The 13,242-nt window shown below is 46.0% G+C and overlaps 1 protein-coding gene across 7 annotated transcripts in view; it reads right to left on the bottom strand.

Annotated features, from left to right (window-relative positions):
- The window catches only part of INPP5A (inositol polyphosphate-5-phosphatase A), a 254,472-nt gene that overhangs the window by 109,187 nt on the left and 132,043 nt on the right, over positions 1-13,242 (bottom strand). For all 7 annotated transcript variants that reach the window (XM_080596666.1, XM_080596667.1, XM_080596669.1 and 4 more), the window contains exon 6: positions 7,325-7,428. In XM_080596666.1, the coding sequence (XP_080452792.1) occupies positions 7,325-7,428 (104 nt within the window). The remainder of the gene's footprint in view (positions 1-7,324; positions 7,429-13,242) is intronic.

Genomic DNA, 13,242 nt, shown 5'->3' with positions numbered 1-13,242 from the left:
TAATAGTAGCATGGTGATAACATGACAGCCATACATGGGATTGCCAGGCATGGCAAGGTGACGTGACTTGTCCCAAACGCCAAAATTGGAACTCTGATCTCACAGTGTCTTTGCTGTTAATGTTAGGATAAGCCTAACTCAGCAACTGATCACATACGATTTTCTTTCGGATATATTTATACAAGAAAATTATATTACTACTGGAACATGACTTAAAATAATTACAAAAACAGCAATGGTGGATGGAAACATAAAAATGTTGTCTTTCACCTTAGATACATACTGCAGATGAGCAACGTGCCTCACATATTTTGGGTCACTGATGTGCTTTAATATTCTCAAATACAGTGCTTGGAAAGAAGAAAATTTTGGAAACAGAATGTAAAGAACTATAGCCTAGAAAGGCAGAAAGAAAAAACTGTTTCATATTCCAGATTTTAAAGAAACGATCTTTATTTTGACTGTAACAGATATTAACTAGCTGATCCACCATCTGTAAAACAACATAAAACCACGTAGAGATGATATAGATCATCTGCGCTCTCAGAGAGGTATCTACATTTTAAAATAAGAAAAAAATGTCCAGATTCACATCCCAGAAAGGGGATACTACATCTTTCACCTTACAATATTAAGTCTCTTCTCAGATTCTCTGTTAATAGGATTCCTTTAGCCAGCAGATGGATTGTGAATACAGGCAGTTTCATCTACTAAAAGACAACATAAATCATCATTGAGAAAGGAGAGACCGCAGTAAGGTTATCACCATACAGCCTTCTCCATGAAAGGTTTGCATTAAAGCATTAGTGAAATTAATTCATCTTTCATAAGAGCTTTGAGCAGTATCTGTGATCTATGATAACAACCAATTTCTCACTATGGGAAAAAAAAATTACTCAGGCCTGATAGACTACACAAATCTGCTTTTTTTAAAATGGCCTAACATTATCTGGAGCGTTGCTCCCAGAGGCATCATTTGAGTCTTATGCCTAGCCAAGAGGACCCATAAATCAAGACAGAAAGTTTTGTTAGTTTTATATGCAGTGGGCTGTAATTATTTTGAATTGCATTATGCCTCAATCATTGTAATTACTTTTAGATCATTCTTAAACAGCAGTAATAAAAAGAAAAGAAATCAGTCTTAAACCATTTTTCACACAAAAATATTGTAAATGTGATATGAGAAGTCTGGCTAAAACATGCAAGAGCATGTAAATATAGTATCTGGTGTGATATGCTGTTCATGCATTCTGCTGTGTGGATTCATATTTTCAAAATACAAATTATTTTGTGGTCTTTAAATTAGTATCATTATTAGCAGCATTTGGCTAGGAAGAAAATAGGTAATAACAGGAATTTATTTTAGCTTTAAAAATATTATCAAATGTGTATAAGAGAACCAAAACTATGTCACTGTTATTTTTTTATTGTTGTTGCTGTGCTTATGTATGCTTGAGAGACTCCTTGGTCTTTAGTCCAAAATGAAAAACAGTGTAGTATGTATAAAAATGATCACAATTGTTTCCGAATTTTTCTAGTCAAACAAAAAATATGCTGGCTTGATGTATGCCTGGTTACACACCGAATGACCACAAAAAGTCACAGAATTGTAAATATCAGTGCTGCTACTATCTTCATCAATGTAGTTCCTGAGAGCCCTTAGCAGCTTCCTCTCCGACCGTGTGAAGCTCTGAAATAAAACAAATTAATCCCCCAGGCTGTTCTATAAGTCCTGCAGGCAACACTATCGCCAGGTATTGTGCCGTGTGCGGGAACAGACCTTTCAAGGATTTGTTCACGTCTTAATTACGAGTGGCCACGGCTTGACGCCGGGAGGCAGCTGAGTACCACGCTGCCCGCCCTCAGCAGGACAGGGAGGAGAAGGGAGAGGAGGAAATGAGATGGTGGAAAAAGGAAAAACAACGTGAGTTTGCGATAGAAGCAGTTTAATGAAAGGAAACAAAAAGCGAAGGTTATGTGGAAGCAAGAGGAGAAAACAATAATTCTCTACTTCCCATCAGCCAGCAACGTTCGGCCGTGTTTTGGGAGGCAGGGCCTCGCTACGCTCAGCGGCTGCTGGCGCAGACAGCTGCCTTCATCGCAAGGGCCCCCGCTTTAACCGTCGGCCACGAGGCGATACGGTACGGGACGTCCCTGCGGGCAGCGCGGGGCCGCCGGCCTGGCCGTCCCCTGCCTGCCTCTTGCCCACCGCCAGCTACCGGCCTCCGGAGCGGGGCCTGCAGGGGCGGCCCGGCACGGCGCCAGCGCTGCTCGGCGGCAGCCACCCGGCCGCACAGCACCGCACCGCACAGCACCGCACCGCACCGCACAGCACCGCACAGCACCGCACCGCACCGCACAGCACCGCACAGCACCGCACCGCACCGCACAGCACAGCACCGCACAGCACCGCACAGCACAGCACAGCACAGCACAGCACAGCACCGCACAGCACCGCACAGCACAGCACCGCACCGCACAGCAACGCACAGCACCGCACAGCACAGCACCGCACCGCACAGCACCGCACAGCACAGCACCGCACCGCACCGCACAGCACCGCACAGCACAGCACCGCACAGCACCGCACAGCACCGCACAGCACAGCACCGCACAGCACCGCACAGCACAGCACCGCACAGCACCGCACAGCACCGCACCGCACCGCACCGCACCGCACAGCACCGCACCGCACAGCACCGCACAGCACCGCACCGCACAGCACCGCACAGCACCGCACAGCACCGCACCGCACAGCACCGCACAGCACAGCACCGCACAGCACCGCACCGCACAGCACCGCACAGCACCGCACCGCACAGCACCGCACAGCACAGCACCGCACCGCACAGCACAGCACCGCACCGCACAGCACCGCACCGCACAGCACCGCACCGCACAGCACCGCACAGCACCGCACCGCACAGCACCGCACAGCACCGCACCGCACAGCACCGCACAGCACCGCACAGCACCGCACCGCACAGCACCGCACCGCACCGCACAGCACCGCACCGCACCGCACCGCACCGCACAGCACCGCACCGCACAGCACCGCACAGCACCGCACCGCACAGCACCGCACAGCACAGCACCGCACAGCACCGCACAGCACCGCACCGCACAGCACCGCACCGCACAGCACCGCACAGCACCGCACAGCACCGCACAGCACCGCACAGCACAGCACCGCACAGCACCGCACCGCACAGCACCGCACCGCACAGCACCGCACAGCACCGCACAGCACAGCACCGCACAGCACCGCACAGCACCGCACCGCACAGCACCGCACCGCACAGCACCGCACAGCACCGCACAGCACCGCACAGCACAGCACAGCACCGCACAGCACCGCACAGCACAGCACCGCACAGCACCGCACAGCACCGCACAGCACCGCACCGCACCGCACCGCACAGCACCGCACCGCACAGCACCGCACCGCACAGCACCGCACCGCACAGCACCGCACAGCACCGCACAGCACAGCACCGCACAGCACCGCACAGCACCGCACCGCACAGCACCGCACCGCACAGCACCGCACAGCACCGCACCGCACCGCACAGCACCGCACAGCACCGCACAGCACCGCACCGCACAGCACCGCACAGCACCGCACCGCACCGCACAGCACCGCACCGCACAGCACAGCACCGCACAGCACCGCACAGCACCGCACCGCACCGCACCGCACAGCACCGCACAGCACAGCACCGCACAGCACCGCACCGCACAGCACAGCACCGCACCGCACAGCACCGCACAGCACCGCACCGCACAGCACCGCACAGCACCGCACAGCACCGCACCGCACCGCACAGCACCGCACAGCACAGCACCGCACAGCACCGCACAGCACAGCACCGCACAGCACCGCACCGCACAGCACCGCACAGCACCGCACAGCACAGCACCGCACAGCACAGCACCGCACAGCACCGCACCGCACAGCACCGCACAGCACCGCACAGCACAGCACCGCACAGCACCGCACCGCACAGCACCGCACAGCACCGCACCGCACAGCACCGCACCGCACAGCACAGCACCGCACAGCACAGCACCGCACCGCACAGCACCGCACAGCACCGCACAGCACCGCACAGCACCGCACAGCACAGCACCGCACAGCACCGCACAGCACAGCACCGCACAGCACCGCACCGCACAGCACCGCACAGCACAGCACCGCACAGCACAGCACCGCACAGCACCGCACAGCACCGCACCGCACAGCACCGCACAGCACCGCACAGCACCGCACCGCATAGCACAGCACCGCACAGCACCGCACCGCACCGCACCGCACAGCACAGCACCGCACAGCACAGCACCGCACAGCACCGCACAGCACCGCACCGCACAGCACCGCACAGCACCGCACCGCACAGCCGTGCCAGCCAGACCCAGTGCACCTAGCCATTCCTCCGCTGGGTACGCAGCACTCCTGACAATACGAGAAAACGGTGCTAGATGAAAGCCTCCTTGGAAAAGTTATTTACTGTAACCTAACGTTTAGGAACAGCATAGTATGAAGGCATCGGATCTTCAAAAGGTATTTGGCTGCTCCTGTACCTAAAGCAGTGCTGCACAATTGATCGAATACAGAAGCCATTGCTCCAAAAACAAACGTGGGAGCAACTGATCCCTGAGCTGCCACAAGAAACAGACACAGTCCCTGGTCCTCTGGGTAGTGTGAGAAAGCCACTGGACTGGACCGTTCCTCCAAGGGACTACAAAGATTAGTTCATGTAAAAGGCAGTAATAAAAAATGCCGAGCAAGTTGTCATCCCACATGACATCCTGGTCTCCAAAGTGGAAAGATGGATTTGATGGGTGGATCGCTCAGTGGATAAGGAGTTGGCTTGAAGGTCGCACCCAGAGAGTGGTGGTCGATGGCTCTGTGTCCAAGTGGAGGCCGGTGACCAGTGGTGTCCCTCAGGGGTCTGTCCTGGGACTGGTTGCGTTTAATAGCTTTATCAATGACATAGACGGTGGGATCGAGTGCACCCTCAGCACGTCTGCAGATGACACCAAGCCGAACGGTGCGGCTGACACACCAGAAGGAAGGGATGGCATCCAAAGGGACCTGGACAAGCTTGAGAATTGGGCCCATGTGAACCTAATGAGGCTCAACAAGTCTAATTGCAAGGTGCCGCACCTGGGCCAGGGCAATCCCAGACATGAGCACAGACTGGGAGAAGAGCTCATTGAGAGCAGCCCTGCGGAGAAGGACTTGGGGGTTCTGGTGGACGAAAAGCTCGACACGAGCCAGCAGTGAGCGCTTGCAGCCCAGAGGGCCAACTGCATCCTGGGCTGCATCATCAGAGGGGTGGCAGCAGGGGAGGGAGGGGGTTGTCCCCCTCTGCTCTGCCCTCGTCAGGCCCCACCTGGAGCCCTGCGTCCGGCTCTGGGCCCCCAGCACCAGAAGGATGTGGGGCTGTTAGAGCGGGGCCAGAGCAGGCCACGAAGATGCTCAGAGGGCTGGAGCACCTCTCCTGCGAAGAAAGGCTGAGAGAGCTGGCGATGTTCAGCCTGAAGAAGAGAAGGCTCCAGGGTGGCCTCATCGCAGCTTTTCAGTACTTAAAGGGGGCTTATAAAAAAGATGGAGAGCAACTCTTTGATCAATCAGATAACGACAGGCCAAGGGGGAATGGTTTTAAACTAAAAGAGGGGAGATTTAGACTAGAAGTTAGGAAGAAATTCTCCACTCAGAGGGTGGTGAGGCACTGGCACAGGTTGCCCAGCGAGGTTGTGGATGCCCCATCCCTGGAGGTGTTCAAGGCCAGGCTGGATGGGGCCCGGAGCAACCTGATCTAGTGGGTGGCACCCCTGCCTGTGGCAGGGTGATCTTTCCTGGGTGATCTTTAAGGTCCCTTCCAACCCGAGACACTGTATGATTCTGTGAAGTTACAAATTTGCCAGTCTCATGATTAAACAACAGTATTGAAGTAATGATGGAAATAATTCTTCCTAGGTATCAATGAACAATCCCTAATTTGGCCTATTGCTGCTACGTGTGTTAACAGCACTCACGCTGCTGTTCAGTGCTCTCAGTATTACAATAAAATCATTCAACAGCACTGTTCGTGTCCTACTTACGCTGTCAATGACCCATACTGCTACGGTTTATTGCTGATAGAGGAGAAAAATAAATATCCGAGTAACCACTTGAAGTTCCTTCAACATGATGTAACACTTAACTCCAGAAAAATATTTAAGATGCTTATTAGAAGAAGTAAAAACTTGTAAAATTACATCAAACGCAGTTTTCCCTTCCAGCAGAGAGAGAAAAAACATTACAAAAATAAAGTTAGCATCCAAGAAAAAGAAAAAAGAATAACCAACATCCCATCAGCGTGAAACTATGCAATGCTGTTCCAAGCGCACATGTACTACTGCAGTATCTGTAAGTGTGGATATTTACAAATTCTAAGCAATTTCTAAAGTTTATTTAGTTCTTTCTAATATTAAAGTGTGCCAATTTGATCCACAAATGGTACATGAATTCAACAAATGTATTCACCTGGTTTGTAGTAAACACTAACTGTTAAACACTTAGCCATGATCTAGATGTTCTTAAAATTAAAAAAAATGAACAAATTAAGGTCAACAACAAATACAAGAACTGCACGCAAAGGCTGAAGTCACACGTGCAATTGCAGTTGCAGCTGCAATGGAAGGAAAGCATCAGCTTACCCTGTGTTTCTGGGTTTGAAAAGACCTTCATCCAGACGCACAGCACTCTCCAACTCTTAGGAGAGCAGAAACAGAAGGGAGTACAATGGCAGTGTGAAGAAAAATATCTATATGTTTTAAAATTGTGTGCTTTCTTGTGCCAGTAAGAATTCCCCCTATATCTGCAGCAGTACCTAGCAGTGCCGAAGAAAAAACAGCATCACTGCAACCATGATTACAGAGCTGCAACAGCTGAATACAAATCGAATCCATTCAGAGTTGTGTCTCACCCTCTCAGGGAGTTAAGATCCCCCCCGAAACAGACTTGCAATTGGCACTGTGTGCTATTTCTTTGGTTTTAAATGTATAAACAAGACTTTTCATCACTGTCTCCATCCTTCACAAGCATTTTCTACTACACAAAGAACTCCATTTGAACTTAGTAAATTCATGCAATGGTTTAAAACATATATATAAGAAACCGACATATATATAAGAAACTGGTTATAAGAAACCGACAAACCAAAAAGAAAAGAAAAAAAATCAAGACTCAATACTGACCTTATTTACATTCTTAGAACAGTTACTAAAGTAATCAGAGCAAATCAGAATGAAACCTGATATTTGGGAATGTACATACCTCAGGGAAATAATCCTGTGGAAACTTCTCTTTTTCCAGCATGGGCGTGCTTTCTAAAGTGTCTGAGTAGATTTCTTTCCCAGTAACCTTTTTATACTTCTTAGCTAGGAATAGATATGAAACAAACTTAACATACATATATTCAGTGTTACAAGCAACTTACAGCACTCATTGGAAAAGCTGTTGCATCTGTGTAACAGGTAAGGTCTTAGCAAAAATAGGCAAGCACTGAGTTGTTCTTGGGAAAAAAAAAACAGAGACCACTAAAACGTATAAACATACTCGCTTACATCTGACATTCTCAAGCTATACAATTAGGGGTATTATTATTTTTACTATTCAGAGCAATGTGAAGTGTTGGAGCTCTAATTATGAATTCGGTCTCTGTATACTCAAGCACTCACACTTCCTGATGTGGCTCTTCAAAGAAACACCTATTTGCATCCTCAGCCAATATCCAGCAGTTCACACTGGATAATTAACAGGAAAATTAATAAAAAACACATTAAGGTGAAAAGTGTTATTTATGAGTGATGATTATCTGCATGGTTTATCTAGCAACTATTTTTTTCAGATTTTAAGTCTACCTACCTGAACATCAACTTGTGCTTGTTAACACATTTATCATCTCATTTGTAACACATCTGTAATCACAACTTTTACACAGCAAACTAGTATACAGTCATTAAGATTATCTCAGCTTTTGGCCTGTTGCTTTAAATCGACAATATTGACAATCATCACCTACTTAGAGTCTGTCCACATTGAAATCTTCTGCTTGTCTAGCTGTGTCAGTTAAAGAAATAAAATAAAGGATACTAGGCAGTAAGCTGTGTCTCTCTCTGGAGGAGTTGACTAGCACAGGAGTAATAATCCAGCTATTGCAGAAAGCTTCATAGGAACGAGTACAAATATCAGGATTTACTGAAGGACGTGCAATTGCCAAATACAACCATCTCAAACTCTCAAGGAAAAAAAAAAAAGCTATTTTTCAGGGTTCACAGGTCAACAAATCTTTTAGTATAGCTTTTAATAGCTTTTAAGTATGGACACCTCAGTTTTGTAGCAAGCTGGGAAGAAGTCACCAGTAGACACTGAAGACAGGTTGGTGGGGCTGGCAGGAGCTTTGGAGATCCCCATCCCAACCTGCTCCCAGCAGATGCCTACAGAAGGGGGCTGGGGATTGGGTCTCTTCAGGAACAGAGACCCCACAGCCTCCCTGGGGTGCCTGCTCAAGTGTCTGACCTCCTATCAAAAATATTTTCTCTTACATTTAAGTGGTGTATTTAAATTTGGGCCTGTCGCCTCTTGTCCTGTCGCTGGGCAGCACTGAGAAGTGCCTGGCTGCCTCTTCTTTGCACTCTCCCTGCAGGTATTTACACTTAACTGACGAGATCCCCCTCCAGCCTTCATGTCATGAGACTAAAACAGTCCCAGATCTCTCATCCTCATCTCACATGGAAGATGCTCCAATATCTTAGTGGCACTTCACTTTGCTGGACCTGCTCCAGTATGTCCATGTCTTTCTTATAGCATTAGAACAATTCCTTATTAAAATCTAAATCTGACCATCCTGAGTGTGCAACTGCCTCCTCACTAGTTTCTCAAATGTCTCCTAGAAAAGGAGAAATTGAAAAACAACTAAGCAGCTTCTTCTGTGAAAATTAAATCTGTTTTTGGTTAACAATTTCTCCTGCAAAGAAAGGTGACATGGTCAAGTCATCCACTGAAGTAATTGAAGCACTACCGTACTCTGAGACAAAACAAGAAATGGGGAAAAAATACTTATAATGGAGAGAGTGCATGTTTTTCCTCAAAGAAGTGAGAGTAGCAGGCAATACACTGCACCAAAACCGAATACTGAGTGGCCTACAACAGGAAAATCAGAAATTTCTTCTGTTATGTCCTAAGACAGGAATGGGAACAGTCAATTAAATTCAGAAATAGCTATATGAAACCCAATATAAACGTGAAGTTTATTCTCTACTTAATGCATTATTTTGATGGGCATCTTATTGTCCCAGACTGTCAGAATTGAGCAAGATCCTGAAAAATACTGGATATTCATAACTGTTTAAATACCCAGAATTACAAATGAAATCATACATGCATGAGCAGAGCCTTCGAGAGGACTGTTGTTAAACTTTAAGGTCTAACCTAGACTGACTCCTGAGATGTAACTGTTCTATAGCTGCCCTTCAGAAGATTTCCGTCATCTTCCTCTGAATCTCTGCCACATTTAAAAACAGTGACTGGTGTCATATAGTATAGCAGTCCCTATGTGCATAGGTGGAAACAGTTTCCAACTCTGCCAACGTCCCTACTGCTACATGCAATCCTTCATCAATCAAGAAGGCCCGTAAAGTAATCAACAAGTTTTAGTTTTAGTTTGATGCCCGTTAATCGGTTCAGAGAGTGAAAATGATTAAAAAAAATAAAAATCAGACCTCAGGACAAATAGGCCTTTTGTAAACCAAGAAAATAAAAATCTTAATGTGGGAATATGTAGAAGATGGACGAGACTCACTCCATCCAAATCCTGTATGTGCTGTGACAATGTAGCCATCCAACTCGTTCAGATTATCAATTTCCTGCTATCAGCACAAGGTTGACATGTGAATTTAAAGCCGGAAAGGGTACTGTGTTTGTAAAAGAGATTTAGTGGTAAAGCAAAGCTTTTTGAAACTTTTTAATGAATGGTTGCATCACAGATAGAAATAACACAGACTTTTCAACCTTAAAGAACAATGTATGGATCTACATGGATCATGAGTGTCCTGGTTCCAGTTAGGACAGAGTTAAGTAGCTCATAGTAGCTGGTAGGGTGCTATGTTTTGGATTAGGATGAGAAGAGCGCTGATAACATGCTGATGTTTTAATTGTTGCAGAGCAGTGCTTACACCAGGCCAAGGACTTTTCGGCTTCTCGCTCTGCCCTGCCAGCGAGCAGGCTGGGGGTGCAGCAGGAGCTGGGAGGGGACAGACCCAGGACAGCTGACCCAAACTGGCCAAAGGGGTATTCCATACCATCTGACGTCATGCTAAACAATATATAGGGGTGGCTGGCCGGGGTGGGGGGGCCGGCTGCTCGGGGATAGGCTGGGCATCGGTCAGCGGGTGGTGAGCAATTGCATTGTGCATCACTTGTTTTCTTACACATTATTATTGTTAATACTATTACCATTATCACTATTATTATTATTATTGTTATTATTATTTTCCTGTCTTAATAAACTGTCTATCTCAACTCACAGGCTTCACTTTCCCGTTTCTCTCCCCCATCCCAGAGAGGGAGGGGGGAGGGTGAGCGAACGGCTGTGTGGTGTTTAGCTGCCAGCCGGGTTAAACCACAACAATGAGCAAGCAGTTCTGCTTCTTGACCCACTTTGTACTCAGCCTTTCTCCTAATCAGGGCAATGTCCTGGCATCTCTAGAGGTGAGAACTTGACCAAATTTATCAAACTCCTCTGACACGGGAAGTTGGGTAGCTATCTGACAGTTAACATCAAGCTGGAACTATCCAACTGGATTGAGTTTTGACTAGGTATGCATAAGAGAAAAACTCCAAAAACGCTACTGTCAAGAGCCCTGAATGGTCTAGTTCTACTGGATATCTGGTGAAAATACCAAGCAACACAAAAACTTGTCACTTTAGGTTGTCTAGATAAAGTATTTTATATCATCAGAGGAAGCATTTACTGTAATGTAGCAATACTTCTTCAGGGAAAAAAAAATCATTCTTTATATGCCAATCACTTTGAGATCTGGCTCCCATAGGAAGACTAAACAAATGTCCTGATAAACTAATGCCGCATCATTCTAAGTAGATCATGGATGGATGTGCCTCTTTCACAAGTTTAACAGTGTCAGCAAAAAGATCCCGATGTCGTTCAGGATACAGAATACATTTGGCAGATCTGTAAGGACTGAAGGCTTTTTCTGTGAGAACCTAAATAAAAGGTAGCACTTGGCAAAAAGGAGGCATTTTACCATCAACTTACGTTAACATCAATGCTAAATATGAACTAGTGATTCATTTACATGACTGCTGATAAGCCAGTGCAACAGAAAAGAAGCGTGCCTTCTAATGAATCTCCAAGTAAAAATACTTTTACACTGTTTCTGATTTCACACCAGAGAAAACAAGATTTGTTCTGCTAATCCAAGCTGTGGCACTGTTGAATGGATGAGAGATGGACTGAAATCAGCCTAACACCCCAGTCAGCAAACCCGTCTGCTGCATGATGGCTCTTCAGAGCACACAGCTTTTCAATAGTTTAAATTGTGAGCAAACTTTTGGGCCTCTGACAACTGTAAAAATTGTCCAACACCTTGTATGCTGTAGAATTAATGCATGAGGCTGTAGGAAAAAATTGTTCTTACTTTTAAACTCAAATATCTCTTCTTGAGAACTCAAAACCAGAAACAATCTATTCTTCTAAAGGCTGTATTAAGCCACATCTAACTGGGCAGTGAATTTTGAAAAGATATAGTGATGTTACAGGAATATTAAATTGTATTTAAACATGGATTTTTTTTGCATGCTTTTGAGTAGAACCAGAATTTCATAGTGAGTTTTGTGCAGAGAACACTTGTATCCATTTGGATTTTACCTCTGATTTAAGAGCTTAATGCACTGTGAAAATGTCAATAGTCATGAGAGAAGAGGCAAGTTTTACATTTTGCCTGAAAGATGGGAGCCTTCAGGGTTATATTTTACAAACACTATATTGGGAGACTGATTCTACTCTACATTAGGAGAACAGCAGGTGACTTATAACACTTTTCCAGTGTTGCACCGGATTTCCTTTGATTTTTCTTAAGAGTTTTTTTTCCAAGTTATGACTTGGCCAAACACATCTTTATGTCCATGGTTCACACCTCAACTGGCTTTGCTAAAAAGTATTATGACAGGTTTTGCTCAGCAAAACGAGGCACTGAACATTTAAAATGTTTATTTTCTGGAACAAGTACCTGTTTACTTCTTTTACATTTATTATTTTTTCCTAGACTTTTGTCTTCTGTTTTCTCATTTTTTTTAATTTTTACATTTTCTTTTAAAAGCTCTACAGTAGCAAAATAAGCTGTCAATCAATGATGAATAGACCCAGAAAGCTCCTCTTCTCCTAACACTACCGTCATTTCACTCTGTCAAATGTTGCTAGAGCTGGACACCTCTCATCTATGATAAGAGGGGAGGAAGCTTTAGGTGGAATTCAGAGAGAAACTGCTAAGTCCTCCAGCACTGGTGCTGTGAAATTGTGGTGGCACCTAATCAGGAATTGCAGGTACAGTTCACAAATTATAACACAAAGCCATTCATAAGGCAAAATGAATAAACAGTCATGAATGCTTCCATCTTTAACACAAATGCATGCTTCTTTGCCTCTTTTACTGGCTCTTTCCCTTTCACACGCACAGTGGACCAGTAGGTTGTTCAATTTGGGGACTGGGGCAACATCTTAGACACCCAGCTTCATGAGCAAAATCGATTTCCTCCAATATTTAAACCCTGCACACAGTTATTATTTCATTATTTCACAGTTATTTTAAGTCATTACCTTAGTGTCTGCTGAACCATTCTAGTTTGGGAGAAAGACTAGACCTGCAGGCTGACCTCTTATTAGAAGTCCTTACATCACTATTGACTTTTCCAATATGCTCTCTCAGAAATAAAATATGCTCTGAACTGCCTATGATATTAGATCTAAAACTTCCCTTCAGCATTGAAATCAGTGATGACAGACAGAATAACGCTGGTTAAATCTTTAATTGTTATATATGTTGAACTACCATTCAATGAACTACTCTTCAAGATACTACTATTCAAGAAACTAAATTCAAGAACTACTATTTCAAGAAAGGAAGACCCTGTACCCTCGATTAAATGAGCAGAGATGATTTGTCTCTACTGAGAAT

The sequence above is a fragment of the Anser brachyrhynchus genome, assembly GCF_964034855.1.
Source record: "Anser brachyrhynchus genome assembly, chromosome: 6".
Taxonomy (NCBI): Eukaryota; Metazoa; Chordata; class Aves; order Anseriformes; family Anatidae; genus Anser; species Anser brachyrhynchus.
Note: the sequence above shows the minus strand (reverse complement) of the source record. Positions and strands in the feature narration are given on the sequence as shown.